This window comes from Ammospiza nelsoni, chromosome 16, assembly GCF_027579445.1.
Source record: "Ammospiza nelsoni isolate bAmmNel1 chromosome 16, bAmmNel1.pri, whole genome shotgun sequence".
NCBI lineage: Eukaryota > Metazoa > Chordata > Aves > Passeriformes > Passerellidae > Ammospiza > Ammospiza nelsoni.
In genome coordinates, this window is record NC_080648.1 from 2,349,977 (window position 1) to 2,371,584 (window position 21,608).

A 21,608-nucleotide genomic window follows, 5' to 3' on the forward strand; every position below is an offset into this window, starting at 1 on the left:
TGGAGCTCTGGCAGCCTCGGGGCCGTGCCCATTCCCTGGGCAGCCTGGGCAGTGCCAGCACCCTCTGGGGCAGAACCTTTCCCTGGTGTCCATCCCAAAGCTCCCCTGCAGCCGTTCCCTCCTTCCCCGAGCTCTGCCCTGGGCTCCTTGTGCAGCTGAACCAGCCCAGTGCCCTCAGCCCTCCTCGGGTGGCCCCTGCAGAGCCTTCCCCAGCCCGGCCCCTCCTTTGGGCATCTGGAACAGCCTCAGAAAGGCCTTGGGGACACCGGTGACAGCAGCTGAACGTGAGCCCAAGGTGGGCAAGAGGCCAAAGGCTGCTGGGCTGCGCCAGCCCTGGTGTGGCAGCAGGGCCAGGGCAGTGTCTGTCCCTGTGCTGGCACTGCTGGGCACCTCAGAGCTGTGTCCTGTTCTGGCCCCTCACTACAAGACATTTCCTGGTTGCTTCCATCGCTGCTAATGCTGTTGGTGGTTTCCCCTCATCCCACCTGCCAGAGTCACCTTCCACCATCCCAGGGTGCTCCAAGCTCATCCAGCCTGGCCTTGGGCACTGCCAGGGATCCAGGGGCAGCCCCAGCTGCTCTGGGCACCCTGTGCCAGGGCCTGCCCACCCTTAATTTAAGACCTTCAAGGGCCTATGGGAAGAAGGAGGTCAAAGGAAGGAAAACTAAAGCAGTGGTGAGATCCTATGGAATCTCAGAGGTCTGGGGAGATTTGTTAAAGCTTTACTTTCACTAAAAGTCTACTTGTTCTGCTTGATGTGTGGAATGCCAGGTCTCTGGGAAGTGGAGCTGTCTGGGTCCATCACATTGGGAATTATCTGGGACTCTGTGTTAAGGAAATTCACCAGTCTGGTGGAGCCTGGCTGAGTGTCAGCATTTTACTTTTCATGAATATTACCAGAAAAGCTTAATTTATTAAGAAACAACTTATCAAACTACCCAGTGAAGATGTCAGAGGTTAAAAGTGTGTTGGCTCTTACCAGGAGCTTTGAAAATGTTGCATTTTTTTTTTTTTTTTGCTGAACATTTCCTTGCCAGCTCCATAGCACAGCTGCCTCTTGCATTGCACAAGGGGATGCTGCTCTTCCTGGTCCCAGGAAGCTTTGGGGAAGCAGTGGTAGAGATCACACAGAATTCACAGAATCACTGGGTTGGAAGAGACCTTCAAGATCATCGAGTCCAACCCAGCCCCAACACCTCAGCTAGACCATGGCACTGAGTGCCACATCCAGGCTTTTGTTAAACACATCCAGGGATGGGGACTCCACCACCTCCCTGGGCAGCCATTCCAGAACTTTATCACTCTTTCTGTGAAAAACTTTTCCTAATATCCAACCTGAATTTCCCTTGGAAGCTCTCCTGGCAAACTTGGGCTGCCACACTCCAGGAGCTGAAGGAGATCAGCATTTTGCTCGTGGCCATTCATTTTACACTGAGATAAACCCTGATCTATGCAGGGACTTTGTTCCTTACACTCAGCTGAGCACGTGGGGAGATAACGATCTGCCTTCCTGAAGCTCATTTGTTATGAATAATAATCATAATAATAAAGTGTTTCAGATGGCAATTTGCATTTCAGCAGCACCTTTAATTCATGGCTTTCAAAACGATTTACAGACAGGGATTAACGAGGCCTCACAACAGCCCTGTGAGGTAGGGGGATGTGATGTGACCATCCCACTGCTGTGGGGACAATGAGGGCACCAGGGATAAGGGGCTCTGAGCAGTCATGCTGAGATTTGACCCAAAACTTGGGCATTTCAGTCCCATCAGGCCTTCAGCTTCGGATCAGGCTTTCCCAAGCACAGGTCTGGCTCCACGTGGGGCTATGCTGATTAACGAGCCCCTGACTGCCTGGCACAGACTATAAAGGCCATTCATCTAAGGCAGAGGTTTATTAGTGGAGTGCATGGTGCCTTGGTGCTTCTTGCTGCTGGAATTATCTGAGTGTTTGAAGGCATATCAAAAATAGAGTTAGATATCAACCACCGAGTGTGGCAGGCTGTAACTGGAGAAAGCCCTTAGGCCCCAGGTGGGGAAGCTATGTAGGACACTACTGTAAATGTACTGATCAGAAAGGACATAATAATTTAGATATAAAGTCCACCCTTGCTCTTTCCCCGAAGGAAAAATAAAAAAAACCTAGAAAGCCACTGCTGGTTGTCACGTGTCAGCTTCAAGCTCTGGGCTCTTGGCTTCATAGCACCTGCCAAAAGAACAAAACGTGGTCATCAGTGGCCTGGCTGGGCTGACAAAGGCAGTGGAGCAATGTGTTCTCCCAAACTCAGTCCCAAATCCAAAACAACTGAAAATGATAAGAATTCCTCATGTGGGATGGACCTGAGAGCCCTGATGTGCTTCAGCCACCTGAGGGGCAGGAGTGGATAAGCTGGGCTGGAGGGTGAGACCTCAATTTCTCATCGACCGCCCCATTTAATGGCCACAGGTGATGTCTCCTGTGTACATGAGGTAAAATTGGCACCTAAAGTTCAGCCAGCCCAGCTAAACCTGAGATGGGCACTCAAACTTTTCACCAGGCTCACTGGAAGCAGTTTGGACCTTTAGAAATTTGGTGGCAGCTGTTTTTTTGTCATATTTTTGAAGGAATAAAAGAGCAAAGAAATACCTCAAGGCATGCTCTTATGCTCTTATCCAGCCAGAGAAATGATCCCCAGCTGATTCCCTAAAAAGCAAGGCTGAAGAGGGAAACCTTTTCTGATGGGGGGTAGCTCATGCTGTTGTTGGTGTTGATGTTCTTCATGGAGATCAGAGTGATGCTGTTCCCCTTCTGGCTCGCATCTGCCGAGCAGCTGCCAAGGAAAGGAGATAATTGATTACTCTGGGAAACAAGAGAGGGAACCACAGAATCCCAGGGTCACTGGGGTTGGAAAAGACCTCCAAGGTCATCGAGTCCAGCCTTTGGGCAATCACCCCCTGGTCAAGCAAACCAGAGCACTGAGAGCCATGTCCAGGTGTTCCTTGGACACATCCAGGGACAAAATTTCTTTGCAGAGAGCTGGAGACAAACAGGCAAGGCCAAGGCTGGTGTGCGGAACCAGGTTTGGTTTCCCCCACCCACTGATTCAGGCCCATCTAGGGAGTTACAAGTCTTGGGAAGGTGGAATTCCCCTTTTTTCCTATCTTGAGGGCTGGGATGTGCATTCTTTGCCAGTGGAGGCTGGATGACTTTGGGATCAGGAAACCTTAGGCACTGTCCTATTTTCTGGCATGTTCTGCCTCAGTGGCTTCAGATCCCTTGAATCATGATCATTAAGGGTATTTAGTGACCACTGATGCTGATGCAAATTTGGCACCTAAATACTCACAGACTTTGCTCCCTGTGTCCCTTTCCAGGGTTTAGGAAACTATCAGATGGAAAAATAGCAGCAATATGTTTTGGTCCCTTCCAGCTCTTGTTTCCTGCTGTTTTCCCACATTCAGCCTCTCCTCTGGAATAGCAGTGATGGACCATGGGGTTCTGGTGGACCATTCTCTGCTTGATGCTTCTCTTCCAAAAGTCTCTGAACTGGGCCTCCTTTGTCCTGCTCTCACTGGGAAACAGTAATGGGCATCTTGGGAGATATCTGAGACTGCTCTGAGATCCAGAAACTCGAGTTTAGACATCAAGACTCTAGCTAGGCAAGGAAGACAATCTGCTTTGGGAAGGTGGGGAGTCTTCTCTCAGTTCAGCTTTGAGATGAGCCCCCTAAATATTGATCTATTTATGTCTCCATCAGAGGATGAGGTGTTATCAAAGCTGATTTTGCTTTTCTAACTCTCTCAAAGATGCTTTGACAAGATTCCTTCCACCTGAAATAACCAAAGCAGATTCTTTTCCTTGCTAAAATTAGCTCTGGGATAAAACAGGCACTCTCAATCAGATGTGGGTGGCAGGAGCATCCTTACCTCTCTGATACCATGGAGGTTCCTGGTTTCTGTTTGTCTGGGGGGAGAAAAGCAGGTGGTGATGTAGAGGTGAGAAGTCATAAAATGAGTCAGCTCTATTCTGAATTACTTTGTGCAGGGGTATAACTGAAATCTGAATGAGATTTGAGACACTGTGGGGGAAACTTGGGAGTTGATTAGAGAAAACCCTTCAGCTGAGGGAACATACAGGCAGGAACTGCTGGCCCTGCTGGGCTTCAGGAAGGATTCTGCCTTGCTGCAGAGCAGCCTTGCCCTCTGCTGGGCACTGCTTCGTGGAAAATGGGATTCCTAAAGGAAAAGGAGTGCCAAACTCCACGATTTTTGCTGGAAGAGCTGCCCACCTCTTGGAATTTGAGCTGCAGGAAATTTGAGACCACATCCAGATGAGGCTGGGCTGGGGCTCTAGTGAGGAGGTCACACTGCATTCCTGACTGCTCAATCCATGTTCCAGTCTGGCTTCCAAACCTCCCTACCACTGTGTAAGCTTTTCCAATGCATCTTTTAGGAATTGCCAGATCCACATGGAAACTGGTGATTTGTTGATTAGGGAAGCACAGATTCCCTCAGACAGATACCTTCAGAGTCCTTGGAGTGGTTGCACTTGAACCTCAGGCTGACCACGCTGACCAGGATGATGACCACCACTATCAGGATAACGACAAAGCTGATGACACCTGGGGATGGAGGAAAGAACTGTCTGAGCAGCAGAGAGACTGACATCAAAATTGGCCAGGAAATCAATATTTTAATTAATGTGAGCATGGTTCGTAATAGGCAGAGAAGCAAACAGTTGTTAGAACAAATAGCTTTATCCTCCTGTGTTTTAACCTCAAAGGGCTGCTATGAATACTTAATCAATAAATAATTAATTGGTAAGGCAGTGCCAGGAAGGCAGAAGTCAGCTGATTACACTGGGGATTGATAAGAGTCCGTATGTTCCTGCTACAGTCGGTAAATCTTATCCCAAAAGTGTGTAAAGCCAGATAAATAAGTAATGTAACAGGGAGAGACAAGCTAGAGCTGTGGGTGATGGTATCTGTCCCATAAACCATCTTTAGACACTTTAAATCAAGTGTGGATTTGATACTGACATCAGGGCTCAATAATTCAATTCTTTGCACAGGAAATTTGTCCTGCTAAGAATCCCTTGGACTTAGAATCCTGGAATCATGGAATGGTTTGGGTTGGGAGAGACCTTAAAGCTCATCCCACCCCTGCCATGGCAGGGACACCTCCCACTGTCCCAGGCTGCTCCAAGCCCCAATGTCCAACCTGGCCTTGGGCACTGCCAGGGATCCAGGGGCAGCCACAGCTGCTCTGGGCACCCTGTGCCAGGGCCTCATGGAGTTTGGTGTCCAAACCAGCATTTTCTCTCCCAAAACTGCCCTAAACCAGGACACCTGGTGAAAGAGAACCCCTCCTCCCCCCAGGTGGCACAAGACCTTACCAAAAGCTGCCACTGTCAGCGGTGATTTCTCATCTGTCGGGGTGGGACTGGGCAATTGGCCGGAGGAGTTGGGTGTTGGGGTGATGAGTTTTGAGGTGCCTACAGAGGGAAGAAAGGTAGATTTACATAAAAGTCATTCTTCCACAGCTGGGAAGAGGATTTCTAGCAATCCTAGAGGCCCTTACTCTCACTTGCACTTAATGAAGAGACCAAGTTTGGATTCTGGCCAGGCCCATCAATATTAACAGCAAAGTGAGCGAGACCTGTGTGGAATCATTGCCTTGGTGGGGTCCCTTTTATGGACAAGCTGAGAGCACCCACAGGGTTTCCTTCTGGGACCCCAGTGGGGAAAGATCAGAGTTAGCACTGGCACTGTGTTTGAGGAAGGAATTTGTCCAGCCTTCCTGCTTTTACAACCTTTTGCCATAATGGCACCTTTCCTGCTGTTCCCAGGCTCAAGAGGTTGCCCTGAAGTGCTGTTCCGCAGAGCTTTACAGGCTTTTCAAGGGCTGGATGGGATGTTCATCACCCCTCAGGAAATCCTTGGTGTCCATGCTGCCTTGAAGACAGCTGTGTGATGGCCTTGCTGCTGGCTGTGCAGAGGAATATAAAATATGGAGCAGGAATCACCTGTCTCTGAGGAGGAAGCACCTTGAATCGCTGATGTTGTGGTGCTCTCATTTCTCATGGGATCCTGACCTGCACAGAGAGACACAGAATGTGAGCATTGACCTCCAGTGACATTCCAGAACCAAAGGAATTGATGGAGAGGAGAATGGATTCACAATAGTGCCAGTGATATCTGGGGAAACCTGGAATTAATATTCCCACCTCCATACTAAAAGCTTCCCACCAAACATATTTTGTCCCATTTTCCATGTCCAAATGGAAACCTAGGGAACCACAATTCAAATCCCCTTTTGTGAACTCTTTAGGGTCTGCAGTCCCAGTTACAGGTTTGGGGCAGAAACAGCAAAGCAGGGCTGGAAGACTGAGCTGGGAAGGTTATAGATGTGCTGTAGGTCATGAACATTGGGACTTTAAAATAAGTCAGATTAGGGGAAAAAATATTGCAGAATTTAGGTGTGGATTGAGTGTTTGGCTTGTCCCTGGACTTGAAGTGAATGGATTTGCTATGCTGGGTTGTCTAGAAGTAATTAAACCTGTTTGAGTTGGGCTAACTTGTACACCATAGGTAGTCTAGCTGTGGCAGCACAGAGGATTGTCCAAGCAAGGACTCCAGTTCTCAGTGGGATAAACTGGCTTGTGTGAAGCTGCCTGCTTTGTGACAACTGCTTCCAGTGCCTGTGCAAGGAAATGTGAAGCCAGCCCGTGTGTTTTACTTGAACAGAAAAGAAATATCCTTTGCTGCCTCCAGGCTGTTGTTGAACAGCCAGTGTGTCTGCATCAACCTTAATGAGCATCTACAGGCCCTGTCAGGAGACTCAAAGTGATACTTCACAGCTTCACAAGATCATCTGTAGGTCAAGCAGGATCTTCTTCCCTGCTTTCCCATGCCCAGGCTCCCAGCAGCAGGGCTGGCCAAGGGTTTGTGGTGCCTGGAGAGGTGTGCACAGCTCCTGCACTGCCTGGGGAGCTGCTGAACCCAGGTCCTGTCCCACAGCAAACATCCCTGATTTGGAATGGCATTTTGCCAAAAGTCAGGAAAAGGGGAAAAGGTATGAAATAATGAATCTAGCTATTTCACAAGGAGCAGAACAGTCTGGAGAAGCAGAGTCTGCTGCTGTACAATTTTTTGCCCACTCATCAAATTCTTTGTTTAATTCTAAAATTGTTCTTCTAGCCACAGGCAGAAGCTGTGGTTTGCTGAGCCTGGCACGGATACCCCATCCGTGGGAAATGTTGGGTCTCACACAATGGGAGACATGGCTTTTGGAAGCATCAGCATCTTTATTCAAAGATGTGTGGAGCTTCTCAGTGGCAAATCAGGGCTGGAGTGGACAGCAATCTGCTCTGAGCAAAAGGCTCCTGGCTTAGCTGGGCACAGACATGCTGGGTGGGCATCTGTGTGGGCACAGCTGACCACAGCTTCCTCACCTTGCTTGTGTTTGGAGATCTGAGAGGTACTTGCAGAGGCAGAGCACTTTCTTAACCACTGCAGATTTTTGGGGCTGAATTTTTAATGGAGAGTCAGCTCAGCTGTCAGATTTCAGTTTTCCAGTCACTTGGATTCTGCCCTTATTCTGAGAAAACTCTTACTGAATTCTCTAATTTGTGCTTACAGATTGGGTTAAGCAAACTGTCAAAAGCAAATTTATATTTATTTAAAAAGATTTTCAAAGGGCTTCCCTCTCCTAAACATACATCCATTGTTTGGCTGCTCAAGGATGTTAAGAGCATTTATCTCATGTTTTATCACTGCTTATAAAGACACCAGATGTGATTTTGGATGGCTCACTCCCCAAAAGAGACTCGTGCTTAGAGAACCTGTGCCAATGATTGCCATCAAATTATCTGATCTTATTGTTAGCCTCTAAAAGGACAAAGTACCTTGAGGTGCTGGAGAAGGAGCTGCCGTGCTTCTGTTTCCACTGGACTTATCATCTAGATAAAGAAAACATGGGAAAGGACAATTAACTTGGGAAGCCACTACAGATTCCACTGTGGAGAGCTGCTGGGTGTCCATGGAGTAAAAATCTTTATTTGCATTTGTCTCTCCACACAGACATCAGGATGGCCAGGTAGCCAGGTGTGCAGTCAGCTCAGAGTGTACCTGATGGGTGAGCTTGGGAGAGGGAGCCTGGGCAGACTGGAGCTGCTCCAGTATTTGATAAACCACGATCTGGATTTTCTCATATGGGCTTGGCCTGGCTGTGTCCATCTGGGGAGCTGGAATGAGCTGCTCTTTCAGCAAAAAAACCTCTGAGAAATTCAATATTTGCAGAATTGCTGAATAACAGCACAGTGTGGACTAGGCCCAATATTTTGATGCCTGCAGTTTGGCTTGGATAAGGAGGGAGGCACAAACAGGCCCTGCCTGAGCAAATATTTGAGTTTTCCATCCTTACCTCTCTCAGTGATTGCTGTCAGAGTTGTTGTAGTGATGGGGGAGGGTTTGGCTGTAGGAGTTTGACCCACAGAGGTGAGGCTCAGTTTGGTCGCTGGTGTTGATTTTACTGATGGCTCTGTAGAGAAATTGTGGTGTTACTTCAAAAGGTTCAGCTCAGAAACAGCTTGGAGAGGGCACAGCTATTGCAGAGTCCTCAAATTTCTTGAGAGTTAAGAATCATCTGCTAGGGGAAGCATGGAAACAGCCTTCATCCTGCTCAGAGTCAAGGAGCTCTTGTACTTTGGAATTTCCTTTTGCTCTTTTTGCTGTGAGGAGATGCTGAGCTGGCAGAGCTCAGCAAACACGAGGAGAAAGTCAGGGTCTGCCACTGCTGCTTTCCCTGCTGTGAAAAGTGAAGGTGTTTTTGTCACCACACACTTGACCTGCCTGCAGCTGCCTGGCACCACGTGATCATTTCCATTGCTCTGAAATGCCAACTTCCACCTTTCATTCACTGAGAGTCTCCAAGCACAAATAATTCAGCTCTTGAAGTGGTCTGCAGAGTCCATCCTCTGCCTCAGCCTGCTCCAAACTGCCCCTGATCCAGAGCAAGATGTGAGGGGGAAAGCTTTCAATAATCCCTCTGCAGGGAACAGTGGATACCAGCTGGGAATTTGTAGGAAACTTCCTTGCCAAGCCTGCTCTTGGCTTCACAATAAATTGAGAAAATGGTGAAATGGTTTCAAGGTTAGTGTGGTGGGGTTTTTTCCCCTTTATCCAAATGCTTCAGTGAAATATTAGAATTTAGGATGAAGTTTTAAGTTTCTCTCTCTTTTTTTTTGCAAGGCTTGGAAGCAGAAGCAGAGATCTTTTTGAGATCTTATTCCTTGATATTTTTGGGATTCTCCTGGAAGGGTAGCTATGTTTATATTTAGTTTTTTCCCTGACACATAGCAGGAAGAGATCTGTCTCCAAATACCAAAGTGGACACTAACAGACATGGAGCTGGAGAGATCATTTCTTGTGCAATTGGTTTTCTGTACATATCAAAAATCATAGGAAGGCTTGGATTGGAAAGGATCTTAAAGATCAGCCAGCTTGGACAGGGCTTGGAGCAGCCTGGGATAGTGGAAGGTGTCCCTGCCCATGGGGAATGGGATGAGCTTTAAAGTCTCTTCCAACCCAAACCACTCTATGATGATCTCATTCTCCCTATTCAATTTAGTGATTATTTCTTTTTGCCCCTGGTTTTGCTCACACCTGTGCCTTGATCCCTGTGAGGTGAATTGGCAGGATCAGAAGCCCTGACACCACAAAATGTCCTTCCTCCTCACCAGTGTCCCCTGCACAGCCCCAGTTACTGTGGGGTGGCCCAGCTGGACTGAGGTCAGGCCAGTTCCCCACTGGGATGTCCCCAGGCCAGCCTCCAGCTGAGCATTACCTGGGCTGTGGTTCTTGGCTTCAGGGCTGGGTGCTGTTGGTTGGGATGGACCTGGAACACAAGCAGAGGCACAGAGGTGACATTTCCAGGCTGTGGGATCCCACAGGGAGGGTTGGAGGATGGATCAGAAAGGGGCCATGGTAGCCAAGGAGAGCAGAAAGGGTGAGGGGAACAAGAGATGCTGAGGAGAGGGTTTGTCCCTGGTTTGTCCCTGTAGGGACCAGCTCCATGGATCCACTGCTGCTAGGGAACAGGGAGCAAAGAGCAGGCAGGATCCCTCTGCCTTCCCCAGGCTTCCTGGGACACAGCCTCCTTCCCTTCTGGACAAAAGGGAGCCAAGGCAGGTCAGCCCTGGGGCACAGTGCCCTCCATGTCCCCTGCAGGTCTGGGGGTGCCTGCTGATGGATAGGGCAGGCAGAGGCAGGATCCTGGGAGAAGATCCCTCAACAGATGGGAGTTTGGAATCAGAGTCCCATTTGGGGCTTCTCCCCAAGTCTGCATCCCCCCATTTCTGCGTGCATCCACGTCCAAACAGACACATAAAGCACACCACAAGCAGAGGTACCTGTTCCAGCAGGGGTGGAGGAGTTTGTGGGAGCTGTGGAACCTGAAAGGAAAGAGCAGAGGGTGAGTGCTGCTGATCTGTGGCGGTCACTAACACACTGCTGATCTTGTTCCCTGTGGGGTTTGGCTTTTCCTCATCTTCTGTTGAAATTATTCAGAAATATGGGATTGCCCCAAAAGCTTTAGCAGAGAAGTAGTAGCAAAGAAGTTTTACTGAGTGTAAAACTATCAGGCTCTGAGTAGTGGAGTTTATCCAGCCAGGATAAACATCCTCCTCCCCTTTAGGGGAGCCACAGAAATCCATGGGGTCATTCCCTCCCCTGAGCTGTTTGTCTCAGCCCAGCCCTGGCACAGCAGAGTGTGTGTCCTGTGCTCTGGAGCTGTTCAGAGGTAAGACACAGATGAACACTTTGTTCCCTTGAGGAATGGATGAATGAAGTTTGTAAAGGCTTCCAGGAGCTGGTGGGACTGCTCTCCTTCCTATCCTGTGTGTCCTGGGAAACTGAGTCTGGAGGGAGCTGCAGCCCTGGGTTGTCCTGCAGGTCCATACAAGGCTATGTAGGTGTTCCCTGGATCCCCAGTTCCTCAGCTGAAAGGGAGCTTTGTTTGGTTTATTTGTTTGCTTTTCTTTTGGATTCATGACAAAGCATCCCTGCCACAATCCCTCACATTTCCTACTCTCAGCTGTCACAGACATGTTTTATGAAAAATCCTTTCCTTAGGATTTTTTCTCCTGAGCAGCTGAGAGGCCTCAGGAACAAAATGTAAACATTGATTATCTGCTGCTGTGGAATGCAACAGGTGCATCTGTGATTGGTCTCATGTGGTTGTTTCTAATTAATGGCCAATCACAGTCCAGCTGTCTGGACTGTCTCGGTCAGTCACAGGATTTTGTTATCATTCCATTCTTTCTCCTTTGCTTGCTAGTCTGATGAAATCCTTTCTTCTATTCTTTTAGTATAGTTTTAATATAATATATATCATAAAATAATAGATCAGCCTTCTGAAACATAGAGTCAGATTCTCATGTCTTCCCTCTTCCTGGGACCCCTGTGAACACCATCACACTCAGCATCTGTGATGTTTCCCCTCCCAGCTCCAGGGGTCCTGTGCTCATGGAGTCACAGAGCAGAGTGTTTTAGTATGGAAGGGAAGTTCCAAGGTCATCTAGTCCAACCCCAAGGGTTAGATGAGATGGCAATTAAAAATGCTGCCCTTGAAAATGGGAGAAAGAAATGCTCCACACTCGAGGACAAGACCTGAAAAATGTAAATACACTTTAAATGCTCAAATCCAACCCAGCTGGTTTAACTTTGGGAAAGTGACTTTGAGTCTGTCATTGCTGGAATGCACATCCTAATTGGGATTTTCAAATGTTTATTGCTGGTGACCCTGGTGCTCTCTGTGGTTAAGTTTAATGACAGAAATGACACCACAGGTACAGAAAGCAGCTGAATCTGACTGCCCTGGTGATCCATCTCACCAGAGTCCCACGGGAGAAAAGGGATTTGGGGAGAAAGGGACAGCAGGGAAGGTTGAATCCTTCCAGCACACTGTCCCCTCATGGTGCCTCAGGGCTCTGTGGTGGGAGCAGTGCCTTTGAAGGGTGTGCAGGGGAGGGTCCAGCCAGGGCAGCACCAGCCAGGGCACAGCAGTGCCCGTTTCAGCCAAACCTGCTCTCCTGGAAGGAAATTCTCCCTGTGAGGGTGGGCAGGCCCTGGCACAGGGTGCCCAGGGAAGCTGTGGCTGCCCCTGGATCCCTGGAGTGCCCAAGGCCAGGCTGGACAGGGCTGGGAGCACCTGGGACAGTGGGAGGTGCTCCTGCCATGGCAGGGGTGGGATGAGATGAGCTTCACGGTCCCTCCCAGCCCAAGCCACTCTGTGACTGCAGGATTTAATCCCAGGAGCTGCAGGGGTGGTGTAGATGAGCTCAGGGGCAGGTCCATGAACTGCTGGTGCCTGGGGAGGCAGAGGGCCTGGGCAGGAAGGGGTGTCTGGAGGGAGACCTTGAGCACTGAGCGTGATTCTGGCTCAGAGCTCACCCTCAGCACCCTCTGGGTGTAACAAGTTCCTGATTGATCTCATTTTCCTCATGGAATTGCTCTGAAGCCGTAATTGTTTTTGTGTCTGAGGCTTTATGACAATGATCCCAGCCAGACAGGAAGCGTGTAAACCATGGTGAACATGTAATAAAATGTGGTTTATTCCCAGACATGGCTTGGCTGTGAAAATCAGACTGGACTTTTCAGACCTTTTAAATGTTTTTCTTTTCTGATTTACTGGGCAGCAGGCTGAGAAAACTGTCCTGTTCAATCCATGAAAAAGGAGTCAGGATCAGGTCTTTAAACACACAGAGAGGAAGGGACTGGTTGATTTTCTAACTCCATTTGGAGCAGGATCAGATCAGGAACTAAGGACCTTTATGTTCAGCAAGGAAAATGGAGGCTGGGAAATAGGAACCTGCTTTAGCACAGGGCTAGTGAGGTGATTGTGTTGGAGAATTTATGGGATATCCTTCCCTGGGGGTTTTGAAGAGCAACTTAAAGGAGCATCAGGGTGATGCCTCAGGTTTTAGCTTTTATATTTTCAGATTCTAAAGATGCTGCTTTGCTGTGTGGGCCTGGGCTTCATATTATGGGATGGTGAGCTCTGTGTACAGAGCAGGGAGACAAAACAATTCCTGCTCCAGCTGGGGACCAAGGACAAATGATCCAAATCTCAGGCCCAAGAGCAGAAACAACGTGGGCTGAGGAGAGATAAACAAGCAGGATGGGACTGCCTGGGCCGGAGCTGGAATTGGACAATGAACTCCAAGATGCAAATGGAGCAGAACTGATCAAAGTGACAGATTCCATGACTGGTTGTCCATTTTGTGACCATTTTGGTTCATCTTGGGTGCAGCCCTGGCTGGGCTCTTGTGCTGCCCAAGGTGCATCCATTGAGGCCTCCTAATAAATCCCTGCTTTATTCTTTAGCTCTGTCCAGCCTCTGTTCTAGGTCGGCCTTCACAAGACATCAGGGCAGTAAGAGACAGGGTTATGGGCAGCTGTACCATCACCTACTAAATCAATTAATATAATGGGGAAAAAAAGAATGTTTTAGGCACATGTTTGCCCTTCCTCAAGAGGTAGAGATGCTTCTTTTGAGGAAGGAGGATGATTCTGGACATTGGTTTGCAAATGCCTTAAGATACTCTCTACATTCAGCACAAAAAATAAAGTGCTGAGATTGTCCTGGGGGTCAACATCCTCCAGCAGCTGCCAGACTCACACAGCTCCCCTTTCTCCAAAATTCCTTGCAGGACCCATTGCCATGTTTTCCTGAGGGGAGAAGTAGCTGTGGCACACTTATAGAAATGCTCCCAGGTACTTTTTCATGGACATGGTGGAAGCAACCAGAATTGCTGAATAAAGAGCTGCTGTCTGCATTCAGCCTTTGCCAAACGGAAAGGGAAAATGAAGGTGCTCAGCTGGACATTTAGTCCATCATTTTTGGTGCAGATGAGGAGAAATCTATTGAACAGAGCCTCTGGGGATGGGAGGAAGCTGAGGGCAAGGGAGGTGACATTGCCCTGCTCTGCCATCCCTGGTGGGACAATCCATGGGCCAGCTCCAGCATCCCTTGGACAGGAGGAAATTATTGTACTCAACACTTTCTTCACTGCAGCTCCTCCTGTCACTGAGGGTCACACTGGAGACCTTCTGAAGTTCTCTGTTTGCAAACCTAAACCTCGTGATTATTGTAAAAAAGATGAAAAAGCAGATTTTCCCCCACTGCTCAGTTCCCAGAGCTGCTGTGGCTGGGCTGATGCTTGCCCTGCTGTGGAGAGGCTGAGGGCTGGAGATCCCTTCTGGCATTGTGCTCCGGAATAAACGGCCTGGCCTTCTCTAAACACATCCACACTCACTGCAAAGCGCAGCCGGCCTGGCTGCGGCCTCTGGCTGCTGCTGCTGCTGCTTGTTGTGCCTTCCCTGCCAACTCAAATAAGCAAAAGCCCTGTTCTAGTGGGTGTTTTCCTTTGGGGAGGGTGCTCAGCATCCCCAGTTCCACAGGAGCAGGATGGATCTGTGCAAGGCAGGATGAGACCCAGCTCCCATGGTGGGGCAGAGCAGCAGCATGGGCTGAACACAACGCGCCACGTGTCACAGCTCCCTGCAGATATCCCAGGGGATCCTGGAGCTGGAAACAATTCCCTCCCAGGGCTGCTGCCAGCACAGAGAGCCCTGGCTGCAGAAACAGCTCCCAGCAATAATCAGGACACGGCTGGCGCAGCTGGAAGTGCAATAAACATCAAAGCCCCTCCACAAGGGCAAGCACTGCCAAGGAGCTCGTTGCGTGTTTGGGTGCAAAGGATTTACAGCTGGATTGTGCAGTTCTGGGTGGGGACTGGGAGCTGGCTGAGGGATTTACCATGGGAAATAGGGCTTTGTGCTCGTGCTGTCATGGGAAAGTCCCAGTTAGGCACGGGAGCTGCAGGTGGGGGCTGCAGCTGCACTGTGCTCGCTGCGCTCGCTGCTCTCCCGGTAATTTTTCCAAAGGGTAAACAGGAGAATTTTGGATTTCTGTTCTTGGCAGTTGTTTTTCTGTGGGGCTAGGTGTGTCTAGACTGACCTGGAGCCTTCTCTCATGGCAGCTGAGATATTCCCAAAGCCAGCAGCTCACCCCACTCACTCCTCAGCACAAAGAGGGTGATGCCAACCAAAAGACCAAAAGACAGGTGAATTTTAGGTATTCCTGCTTTGGTATTGCTTTTGGCAATTGTAGACTGGGAGTATCTATTCCCAGTGACAATTTAAAGCATGGTTTTTTCAGCTGGTGACCAAAGAGAGGGACTACTTTAAAGCCCCAAATTTTGCAGGGCCTCCTATAGAGACCTGAGCCAGCTGATGGAAAGGCTTCAGCAGGGTTTAGATCAAGCTCAAGGCAGGCTTGTGGTGTCCAGCCTGTGTTCATGGAGGGCTGGAGTCACTGGGGAGGATCTCTGGCACTGGTGTGGAGTCACAGGGACTGCTCCTGTCCACCCAGAACTGCTGATGGGGAGGGAGCATCTATTCCCAGTGACAAGGAACGTGGACTCGTCCCTTCCCTGGCAGTTTTGGGGGACGTCCCACCTGCAGAGCCCACAGGGCAGGGCTGCACCTCTGTGTCACCCTGTGCTGGAAAACACTTTCAGAAAAGAGATCCAACAAGCTAAAAATAGGCTCTGCAACTCAGATATTGGCACTTCTATCAGATGACCCAAAACAAAATAAAAACCACCAACCACTTAACACAGGTGCAGCTGTTTCCTGGGTGAAACACAGCAGCAGTGAGCAACACTCAGTGCTTAGGACTTCCACGTGGAAAAAAAATCCTCTTTTAGGAAACCTAGAAAGCAGAGAGGCCTGCCAAAGCCTAGACCCTGTTTTACTAAGTGCCTAAATAAGGTGTCTCTGCCTTGAGGGTCTCAGAGCAGAACAGGTGGGGTGGGAATTGTGGAGGAGAGAGAGGAAAAATGTTGTTCTGCAGGGTGGATAACTGACAGCCCAAATCAGGGCCAGATCCACACAAGTATTCAAGTGCCTAATTCCCAAATGGCATGGGGGGGTTGGCAACTGGCTGCCAAGTTGTTCGGAATTGTAATGACTCAGTCAAAGTGTTATGGAAAGTTTAGAGAGCCGGGAATTAATCCCGGATCTCATCAGCAATTAAAATTAATCGTTGCCTTCCTCTGCCCGTCCTCAAGGGCTGGGCCTGGGCATCCTCTCCAAGCACCACATTCCCTGCTCCTCTCTGGTGAGCCAGTCTGGAAGCAGATCTTAGTGGGAGGCAATTAAAACCCACTTGGATGCAGAAAGAACCCGGGAGACAAACAATGTGGGGAAGCTGCGAGCATGGAGCAGCTCTGCTGCACCCCTGTGCTGCCCAGGGCTGCTTTTCCCATGTGAAGGGAAGGAAAAGCAGCCTGGCTTTTCTCCTGGCTGCACCACCCCTGCTCCACCAGGCTGCTGCTCCATCACCCTCCCAGCTGTTTATTTTAGAGTTCTGGTGATGTGGGTCCTGTCCTTCTCCTGGCCCTGCTGCTCCTCAGGTTTGGAGCTGGGTTTGGGATTTTGGAGGGGAAATCACTCCATGCCCAGGGCAAATGAAAAATGGGGGCACCACCAATCCAGGCTTGATGGGACCCAGAGCCCAGCCTGTGCTTTTTGCCTACCTACAGTTTTTAAATAATATTATTTATTAGCAGAACTCAAAGCACTTCACAGAGGAGATTTTCCAAGTGTTTTTCCCAAACTGATTATTCTTTCCAGGGATTATGAGATTCCCTAGGTTTATTTGAGTGCTGCTCTCTGGTGTTTATGAACCACCAAGCAGGAATGTGACCTGCTGGGACTGGTTCAGGACACAAGTTGTGGAAGGGGCTGGAAGGGGCTGGCTAAGGGATTTTTTAGGAAATGGATTTGTAGAGAATTTTCAAAGCTTGATAAAATGTTTACATAGTATGCATCTGTATGTGAACTTTGAGATAAGAAATGCTGACTTAGAAACGCTATGGAATAGGACAGACATTGTTGAGAGAGAATAAAAATTCATCATTCCTGTTCTTTCCACCTGCTTTTCTTGAGTGTCCTGGCTTGAGTGCCAGGGAAGCACTTGAAGGATAACCCTGCTTGGAAGAGGTTCCAGTCTCTCAGAAGCAACAGCCACAGACCAGGTAAAGCATCTTGGTCTGACAGTTCATCTGAGTCCAGATTTTGGGTGAATGACCCAGGTTTTGCTCCCACATTTCCTAACTCTTCATATATGCCCACATCTCATATCCCCACGGTGTGGGCAGCAGGGCAGGGGGGGTTCTGCCCCTCTGCCCTGCTTGGCTGAGACCCCACCTGCAGAGCTGCCCTCCTTCAGCTTAAGGACATTCCCCTTTGTCCTGTCCCTTGTCCCCAGTCCCTCTCCAGCTCTCCTGGAGCCCCTTTAGGCCCTGGAAGGGGCTCTGAGCTCTCCCTGGAGCTTTTCCTTCTCCAGGTGAGCACCCCCAGCTCTGCCAACCTGGCTCCATCCCTCTGCCCATGCTGCTGCCTGCTCTGGACTCAGATGGGAGCTTCTCCCCTGCTGAGGTGATTGGGTCGTGCTGGGTGGGCTCCTCTGGGAGCTGGGGCCAGGAGAGCTCCCAGCTGGGACTTTGCTGGTCCTGCAGAAGCCCCAGCTCCCTTCTCCAGCCTGGCTTCCCAGCAGGAACGTTCCTGCCTTTGGGACAGCAGCACCACCTCCTGCAAGGACACCTGTTGTTGACTCACCTATTGTAAATGGGACAGAATTCCTGGAAGCTGCTTCAGTCAGAGCTGCAGAGTCACCCAGGGGTTTTGTGTTACCGAAGGGAGCAGTTTGTTGTGTGAGCAAACATTTCTCCAAACCACCTCCTGCTTTCTCTTCCTTGTGCAGCACCTCAGGGCTGGGCTGGCCTCGCCCTTGGCTGAGAAATCTCCTTTAGGATGCTCTGGGTTGAGGATGCAAGTCTGGAATCTGGGTGCCTGTCCTATAGCTACACCCCATCTTGTTGATTATATAAAAATATATCTCAAAACACATGTCTGCTTTTGAAATACCACATTTCTCATGGCATTATCCATCCACAGGCTGTGGCACAGATAAGGAGAGCAGTGGATGGAACAACAACAGTGGGAAATCCTGCTGGGTTTCCATCAGCTTTGAGGAGGAATTTTTGCAGTGGAAATCTTTTGTCTGGGAAATGCCTGCCCATTGTAATGGAAAGGGTCTATAGGAAGAGGTTTGTTTGGATAAATTTTCTGCTAAGTGTTTCTAGGGGGAGGAAAACCAAATTGGAAATGTGCCAGACCTTCCCAACTCAGCAATTTCAAAATAACAGTTTGAAATTCCCTTGTTTGAACCTCCCTTCAGAAATAACCATGAGAATGGAGAAATTTAATTTAGGAAATGCTAAATTAATAAAATACTGAATTTGCACCAAGCAAAAGCAAGAAAGACCTGTGTGGGACCAGGCAGGTGTTAGTGTCCAGCCTAAGCAGATTCTGTGTCTCCTCATGGTTACATCCATCTCCCCCAGGGCAGGGAGCCTTGTTCCAGAGCCCCTAATTCCCTTTTCCAGCTGCTGGGTGTGCTGGGAAACCTGCGGCACCACAAAGCCTGACTGCCCCTCTCCTAAGCTGCTGCTTTGCCTTGTGCAGAAGCTTCCCCAGGGGCTGCACCACCTTTGGGCCTTGCTGTAAAATTAAAAATGAAATTAAAAAGCCATTTTGGGGCTGTTGGAGCACAGAAGAGGGAGGCAGGACATGCCAGGGAGGGCTGGTTTGGTGGGAGAGGTGTGACAGTGCTGTGAGCATAGAGGGGGACGGTCCCTGCCCCTGATTTTAGACAGGTGGCTTTGAAAGGACAGAAGGATGGAGGGTGGCATCCCTTCCACCTGTGCTGCAGCCCTAGGTGCTCCTGGGAGCTGGGATTCTGGGATTCTGGGATTCCCATCCATGGACCTTGGCATGGTGCAGCCCAGCCAGGGAAGGGGCCTGACCCCCTCTGTGCCATTGCTGTCCCATAAAAGCCCTTCTGAGCAGATTTAAAAGGAAAAGCAGCATTCTGGGTGGGCATTAAGGAGTGTCACAGGGAGGCCAAGGCACTCAGAGCCCCCTGGTGTGATCCTTGCTCTGATCCCAGACACAAATCCCCCCTCTGCTGAAGGCAGCAGTGTTGGCCTCTAATGAAGAGAGAAAATTTCCAATCCATGTGCTCTTATTTCATGGAATTATACAGCTACAAACCGAATTGCTTTCTATATTCTGCAGAATGAGATGATCTTTCCTTTCCAACACTAACCATTCTATGATTCTCTGCCTTTAAAAAATCCCATTATTACCAGCACAGTGGCTGTAACCTGAGGCAGCTTCTATGGTTTAATGATAAAACCTCGAGTTGGAGACACATTATTTTATATTCCTTTGAATGTATTCCAGCTCCCAGCTACTACAGCTGTCAGCAAGGGAAGAGGGGCCTGACAATGCAGGGAAAAGCAACCTGTCATCCTTTGGAGCAGGAAACCAGCTCCTTCATCCCACACCTCGACTCAGATGGGAAACAGAAGTTAAAGAATAATTACCCCAAAGCAGCAGAATTATTACAGCAAGGACGAGATGTGCTCTGCACGAGCCTCACACGTGGGGCTTTGTATTGATACTAATGAGAGCAAAAAGTGCAAATAAAAAGTATTTTTGAGGAAAACAATGTCCTGTACATTGAAACATTCCACCTTGACTCTTACTTGACAAAAGTCACTTACTCCCAACGCCTCAGCAGAAACACTCCTTTCATTAAGCTGCAAACAAATCCTTGTATTCCAGCAGTGCCAAACCAACCCTGTGAACCTGACAAAGCCACGATTTCCCCAGCAGCCCGGCTGCCACCCCTGAGCTGCGAGGCTGCAGTGGCAGCTCCAGCCTTGCCTTTGGAGCCCCCCGTGAAGCCGGACCCCCCAAATCCCCCGTCCGAGCCTGGCTCTCACCTGGGAGCAGCAGGAGGAGCCCGAGCAGAGCGCGGAGGGACGGGAGCGGCATCTCCGCGCTGCTCCGAGCCTGGCGCAGCTCTGGCCATCCCGGGAGGGACCGCAGCAGCGATTCGCCTGCCTGGGCTGACTCTCGCTCAGCTTCCTGTCAAAGAATAGGAGGAAACGGGCTCAATCCACAGGGGAACTGTGTTTTTCAGCCCATTATGGCCGGGGAGGATGTGAGCCATCGCTCACAGACGGCGGAGGAAACCTCGCCGGGCTTTGCCGGGGCTCGGTCCCGCTCGGAGGGATGCCCTGCTCCGGCTGGGCCTCGGCGGCTCCCGTGCGGTGCCGGGGCTTTTTGGGAGGTGTTTTGTGTGTGGGGCAATGTGCCTCAGGTCCCACTCCCCACATCTGCCCTGGGTCAGAGCTGCTGGAGGAGCCTCCCTGCCACCTGAGAGGGGTTCTTACACATCCGTGAGGAATTTAGGGATTACTGCTCCTTGTGGGGCCAGGGTGGCTCAGCAGCTGGGCCTGCCCTGTGCCCTGTGCCTCCCTGGGCAGCCCCAGCGAGTCTGGGTGCTGGGACATGCCAGCTTTGGGATGGTGGCTTTGGGATGGTGGCCTTAGGATGGTGGCCTTGGCATGGTGGCTTTGGGATGGTGGTTTTGGGATGCTCCTCTTCAGGCAGCACCCTCCAGGACACACAGCACATGCTGGGCTTGAATCTACCCCATTCCCAGTTCCTGGAGAAGGGCAGGAACTGGAAAATTGGGCTGGTTCTGCCCCACCCAGCCCAAGGGGCTCAGGGATTTGGTTTTTTGGCCCTGACCTTGTGTTGCGCTGCTCTGTGCAGGTCCTGCCTGTCACAGTGGGAGCCCCAGAGGTTCTGGTTTGTCCTGTGCTGGGTGTCAGTGGTGTTTGCAGGAGGAGAAGCATTTTAGTGTTCCCACCTAGGAAAGGCTCCTGTGTCCTTCTCAGGGATTCTGTGTGGGTGTTCAGGATGCAAAGCCAGAGGATTCTGTCTGCTGGTCTGAAGGGCTGCTCCAGTCCCCTCCCACAGCCCCCAAAAGCCACAGAGCCTCAGCCAAAGGCCAAGGAGACTCTCCTTCACTGCATGGAGAACATCAAGGGTGTCCTATGCTGCCAGCAGGATCCTTGTTGCCACATCTAGCAACATTGCCCCCTGCTCCAGCAGCACTGGAGAGAATCATCCCCTGTGCATGGCACCGCTCCTCACATTCCGTGGGTCTCTTCCAACCTCTCCAAACCCCCAAGAAAACCACCAGGCCCAAGGCTGGAGGCCTCCACAGCAGCCTGGCTGGGACAAACCCCCTGCCAGCAGCCCCCCCATCCTTTTGTCCCTTGCACAGATGTGATGCTCAGAGATTATGCTGTAGATTAAGGTTTTACTGAATCCTGAAATGAGTGCAAATACCCAGAAGCTCACACGCAGTTGAATCTGTTCTGGATGCTCGGCTGGATGGGAAAAGGCATTTCCCACCGTGTCGTCCCCACGTGCAGGAAGGACAGAGCCCAAATATTCACCCCAGCCTGTCTGCTGAGAGCTGCAGGTAAGAGCAGTGGTGGTGTTTTGGGGTGGAAGGATGGGAAGATGCATTTGGTAATGGCTGAAACTCCGAGGGATCCATATTTTCTGCTCTGCGATGTGCTCAAGGTCACTGCTGGGGCAGAGGCTGTGGCACACAGCACCCCTGGGCCAGGGA

General features: G+C 50.1%; 1 protein-coding gene across 2 annotated transcripts; it reads right to left on the minus strand.

The window, feature by feature from the left end:
- Window positions 1–1,585: 1,585 nt before the first annotated feature.
- Window positions 1,586–20,034, minus strand: ECSCR (endothelial cell surface expressed chemotaxis and apoptosis regulator). 2 transcript variants are annotated; one of them, XM_059483625.1, is made up of 11 exons: window positions 19,900–20,034; window positions 10,390–10,431; window positions 9,825–9,875; window positions 8,403–8,519; window positions 7,885–7,938; window positions 6,004–6,072; window positions 5,374–5,472; window positions 4,502–4,600; window positions 3,906–3,942; window positions 2,710–2,809; window positions 1,586–2,205 (listed from the first exon to the last, which is right to left on the minus strand). In XM_059483625.1, exons 1-11 carry the CDS (start codon window positions 19,949–19,951, stop codon window positions 2,197–2,199), a joined length of 729 nt encoding a protein of 242 aa, XP_059339608.1. In that variant the 5' UTR covers window positions 19,952–20,034; the 3' UTR covers window positions 1,586–2,196. The 2 variants fall into 2 exon arrangements, with proteins under 2 accessions (XP_059339608.1, XP_059339607.1); XM_059483624.1 differs by having other exon boundaries at window positions 2,626–2,809.
- Window positions 20,035–21,608: the final 1,574 nt, after the last annotated feature.

Excerpts from the sequence above, each read along its gene's own strand:
- ECSCR (XM_059483624.1), bottom strand. The coding sequence starts at position 19,951 with ATGCCGCTCCCGTCCCTCCGCGCTCTGCTCGGGCTCCTCCTGCTGCTC. Across the intron at positions 7,939-8,402 it reads GACAGCAATCACTGAGAGAG|ATGATAAGTCCAGTGGAAAC; the intron begins GTAAGGATGGAA and ends TTCTTTATCTAG. Across the intron at positions 2,810-3,905 it reads ACCTCCATGGTATCAGAGAG|CTGCTCGGCAGATGCGAGCC; the intron begins GTAAGGATGCTC and ends TTTCCTTGGCAG.